The sequence below is a fragment of the Ranitomeya imitator genome, chromosome 4, assembly GCF_032444005.1.
Source record: "Ranitomeya imitator isolate aRanImi1 chromosome 4, aRanImi1.pri, whole genome shotgun sequence".
Classification (NCBI taxonomy): domain Eukaryota; kingdom Metazoa; phylum Chordata; class Amphibia; order Anura; family Dendrobatidae; genus Ranitomeya; species Ranitomeya imitator.
In genome coordinates, this window is record NC_091285.1 from 170528442 (window position 1) to 170533409 (window position 4968).

At 48.2% G+C, this 4968-nt stretch overlaps 1 protein-coding gene across 1 annotated transcript; it reads left to right on the forward strand.

Moving 5' to 3' along the window:
* The first annotated feature begins 863 nt into the window (after positions 1-863).
* On the forward strand, positions 864-2768 carry LOC138675668 (uncharacterized). Its single transcript, XM_069764093.1, has 2 exons — positions 864-1683; positions 2158-2768. The coding sequence occupies exons 1-2, from the start codon at positions 1264-1266 to the stop codon at positions 2683-2685; spliced, it is 948 nt and encodes a 315-aa protein (XP_069620194.1). The 5' UTR covers positions 864-1263; the 3' UTR covers positions 2686-2768.
* The last annotated feature ends 2200 nt before the right edge of the window (positions 2769-4968 follow it).

A 4968-nucleotide genomic window follows, 5' to 3' on the forward strand; every position in this document is an offset into this window, starting at 1 on the left:
GAAGAAGCGATGCGGATGGTACGCTGTTGTGACTGGTCGTGACTGGTCGTGACTGGTGGGCTACAGCGTGGTAGATGGAACTCAGTTTGTTCGGCATGACCGCTTCGTTCCACCGCTGAAGCGATGCGGATGGTACGCTGGTGTGACTGCTTATGACCGGTTGTGTGTGATGAGCTAGAGCGTGGCAGATGGCACAATGTATGGTCACCATGAGCGCTTTGTGTGGCTGCTGTAAGGAAGCGGGCGGTACACTGTTTTGGGTTATGGTGGACTATAGGCGCGGCAGATGGAAGAAGCGATGCGGATGGTACGCTGTTGTGACTGGTCGTGACTGGTGGGCTACAGCGTGGTAGATGGAACTCAGTTTGTTCGGCATGACCGCTTCGTTCCACCGCTGAAGCGATGCGGATGGTACGCTGTTGTGACTGCTTATGACCGGTTGTGTCTGTTGCGCTACAGCGTGGCAGATGGTACAATGTATGGTCACCATGAGCGCTTTGTGTGGCTGCTGTAGGGAAGCGGGCGGTACAATGTTTTGGGTTATGGTGGACTATAGGCGCGGCAGATTGAAGAAGCGATGCGGATGGTACGCTGTTGTGACTGGTCGTGACTGGTGGGCTACAGCGTGGTAGATGGAACTCAGTTTGTTCGGCATGACCGCTTCGTTCCACCGCTGAAGCGATGCGGATGGTACGCTGTTGTGACTGCTTATGACCGGTTGTGTCTGTTGCGCTACAGCGTGGCAGATGGTACAATGTATGGTCACCATGAGCGCTTTGTGTGGCTGCTGTAGGGAAGCGGGCGGTACACTGTTTTGGGTTATGGTGGACTATAGGCGCGGCAGATTGAAGAAGCGATGCGGATGGTACGCTGTTGTGACTGGTCGTGACTGGTCGTGACTGGTGGGCTACAGCGTGGTAGATGGAACTCAGTTTGTTCGGCATGACCGCTTCGTTCCACCGCTGAAGCGATGCGGATGGTACGCTGTTGTGACTGCTTATGACCGGTTGTGTCTGTTGAGTTAGAGCGTGGCAGATGGTACAATGTATGGTCACCATGAGCGCTTTGTGTGGCTGCTGTAGGGAAGCGGGCGGTACACTGTTTTGGGTTATGGTGGACTATAGGCGCGGCAGATGGAAGAAGCGATGGTAGGCATGAGCGCTTTGTGTGGCTGCTGTTGTTAAGCGTTTGGCACACTGGCAAAAGTATTGTTAATAGGACGCTTTGTCAACCATGTAATTTTTTTTTTTAATTACTTTTTAGATGTCAAATCGTGTGGAGTTCATCCGGGATTTCATCGAGATTTATCAGTCTTTTCCCTGCCTCTGGAAAATAAAATCTCCTGAGTATTGTAACAGGGAAAAGAGGAGGGAGGGTTACTTACAGCTCATTGAGCTTTACAATCGTCAGGCACCAGATGAGGCAGCTAACGAAGCAGTTATTAAAAAGAAAATCCAGGCGCTCCGCACGGTCTGGAGGAAGGAGCTGAACAAGGTTCTTCAGACTACAAGGTCCGGAGCTTCCACTGAAGAAGTTTATGTTCCCAAACTGTGGTATTTTGAGCATCTTAATTTTCTGAGGGACCAAGAGGTGCCACGGACTTCAACGTGTCTTCGATTGTTGGCACCTGTGGAACCAATAGTTTCGGAGAACCACGCCGAGCAGGAGTCACAAGGGCAACAAGTAAGTAGCTCTTTGGACGAAAGTTCACCAATGTGTCCTATAATTACATAATTTTTCTCTGCATTTTAGGTTTTATACTTCTGATTATCACATCAGTTTAAAGTTGTTACAAAAACATGTACACATAAGTAACCCTGTTGCAGTCAAGAATTATAAGGGGAACGTAATATGTATGAAATGGAGATATATGTAAACCATACCATCGAAGCAATATAGAAAATAGTATCGCGTCAAGCTGCCGATGTACTCTTGTTGAGACTATTTAGACTATTAAATATTGGTCAGGTTCCCATAGCAGTCAGAACAGTGTAGTTCAAAGTATTCAATAAAAGGGAGGGTTAAAGAATATTACTAAGCATCAAATATATTATAATCTTTTTGTTACCTACTACGAATATATAGTTTGGATGCGGTTATGGTGGTACTACTTTTTGTTGCCGGGTTCATAACTTTTTTTTTTTTTCCCCCCCCCAGGATGACAGTGCGCAGGAGAGTACACTTGACTGTTCACAGGACTGCACAACAACAGATCTAGTGGAGGCTGCACCTGCCAGGAGTCAATCGAGGCAAGTTCAAAGAAAACGGAAAGCCACCTCAGACGCCTCAAATGAACTATTGAGCCTGGCAAAGAAGGTGTTGACAAGAAATGTTAGCCCTGCGTTAGAGGGGTTTGGACACTATGTGGTTGACAAACTGGCAAAAATGGACGACAACCAAAGAATACTAGCAGAGCGTCTGATTCTGGAAGCAGTAAACAAGGGTACTGATGGCGATTTGGACAAGAACACTTGTTTGGTCTCTTCCCGGCCAATACAGCGGACAGAGCCATCAAATTTCAATGGTTGGTCACAGGGTCAGACATCGATGCGACACAATCCTCACGTTTCCCACTTCGGCCAGCCACCCCCTAATAACTCCTACACACCAATACCTTTACATATGGCTTCGCCCATCAGGCACCAAAATTTTCAGCCGGAACAATCGTCGTATCATAATTTGTGATTTCCTAACTACTTTTACATCCCTTTTTTTTTTTTGTCTTGTTAAAATAATGTTTGAAATAAAAGCTTTTATTATACATTCTATCACTACTTTTTGATTGGTGTGTCTCAATCACAGCACTGTATGAGGGAACAAATTAACGTAACAAATTCATGTACAGTTAACTAAAAAAAAAAAAACGAATGAAAGTTTAACTAAATCTTTTAATTGGAACAACAAAAAATGGATTATTGGCCCGCCTACAACTGCTGGCACATGTCCCGCAGCTTCTGCAGCTCCTCCATTGCCACATTGTGCTGCTCCTGAATATGTGCCATAGTGTGGAGTAACTTGTCTATGCCGGCTTCAATATCCTCTTTGTTGACAGTGACGAGAGCTGTGGGTCAAAAAACATAACATTAATAACACTGTAGTCTCCCGAGGGTGGTTGTTTGGGTTGGGGGTGAAAGAGTGGTCCTGCAACAAAATCCAAATAACTTAATTGTGGGAACCTACTAGAATGTTGAGGCACGGAGGGCACTTCTGGATCTGAGTCGCTGTTGAATGCCTCGTGCTGTCGGCGGCGGCGCTGTCTCTTAGCCTCTGTGAAGGAAAAAAAAAAAACAAGGTCTGTCAGCATATATGGCAACAGTGGCTGCCGGGGGAGGGGGGGGGTGTTAAGAGGGGACCTGCAACTTAATCCAAATCACATAATTGTGGGAACCTACTAGGATCTGGAGGAGTTGACCCGGAGGGCACAGATCCAGGAGAGGCTGGGCGGGATGCCTCGTGGCGGCGGTGGTGCTGTGTCTTTGACTCTGTGAAGAAAAAAAAAAAAAAAAAATTTTTTTAAAAGTTCTGTTAGCATATATGGCAACACTGGCTGCCGGGGGGGGGAAGGGGACCAGAAACAAAATCCAAATAACATTTTTGTGGGAACCTACTAGGATCTGGAGGAGTTGACCCGGAGGGCTCCGGGACATTGGACCCTGAGGGCACAGAGCCAGAAGAGGCTGGGCGGGATGCCTCGTGGCGGCGGCGGTGCTGTGTCTTTGCCTCTGTGAAGAAAAAAAAAAAAAAAAAACATTTTTGAAAAAGGTCTGTTAGCATATATGGCCACACTGGCTGCCGGGGGGGGGAAGGGGACCAGAAACAAAATCCAAATAACATTTTTGTGGGAACCTACTAGGATCTGGAGGAGTTGACCCGGAGGGCTCCGGGACATTGGACCCTGAGGGCACAGAGCCAGAAGAGGCTGGGCGGGATGCCTCGTGGCGGCGGCGGTGCTGTGTCTTTGCCTCTGTGAAGAAAAAAAAAAAAAAAAAAAATTTTTGAAAAAGGTCTGTTAGCATATATGGCCACACTGGCTGCCGGGGGGGGGGAAGGGGACCAGAAACAAAATCCAAATAACATTTTTGTGGGAACCTACTAGGATCTGGAGGAGTTGACCCGGAGGGCTCCGGGACATTGGACCCTGAGGGCACAGAGCCAGAAGAGGCTGGGCGGGATGCCTCGTGGCGGCGGCGGTGCTGTGTCTTTGCCTCTGTGAAGAAAAAAAAAAAAAAAAAAAATTTTTGAAAAAGGTCTGTTAGCATATATGGCCACACTGGCTGCCGGGGGGGGGAAGGGGACCAGAAACAAAATCCAAATAACATTTTTGTGGGAACCTACTAGGATCTGGAGGAGTTGACCCGGAGGGCTCCGGGACATTGGACCCTGAGGGCACAGAGCCAGAAGAGGCTGGGCGGGATGCCTCGTGGCGGCGGCGGTGCTGTGTCTTTGCCTCTGTGAAGAAAAAAAAAAAAAAAAAACATTTTTGAAAAAGGTCTGTTAGCATATATGGCCACACTGGCTGCCGGGGGGGGGAAGGGGACCAGAAACAAAATCCAAATAACATTTTTGTGGGAACCTACTAGGATCTGGAGGAGTTGACCCGGAGGGCACAGAGCCAGAAGAGGCTGGGCGGGATGCCTCGTGGCGGCGGTGGTGCTGTGTCTTTGCCTCTGTGAAGGGAAAAAAAAAAAAAAAAGGTCTGTCAGCATATATGGCAACACTGGCTGCCGGGGGGGGGGGGGAGGAGGGGACCTGCAACCAAACCCAAATCACATTATTGTGGGAACCTACTAGGATCAGTTGTCTTTGACCCGGAGGGCTCTGGGACTTCAGAGGCGGTGTGTGATGCCTCGTGTCTACGGCGGCGCTGTCTCTTTGCCTCTGTGAAGGAAAAAAAAAGTTCGGTCAGCAGTTAGCTGTGCCACATAGTACTTTTCACCGTTCATACTGTCCCATAGCTGTGGCACATAG

Coding starts and splice junctions, on each gene's coding strand:
- LOC138675668 (XM_069764093.1), top strand. CDS start 1,264: ATGTCAAATCGTGTGGAGTTCATCCGGGATTTCATCGAGATTTATCAG. Junction 1,684..2,157: donor AGGAGTCACAAGGGCAACAA/GTAAGTAGCTCT, acceptor TCCCCCCCCCAG/GATGACAGTGCGCAGGAGAG.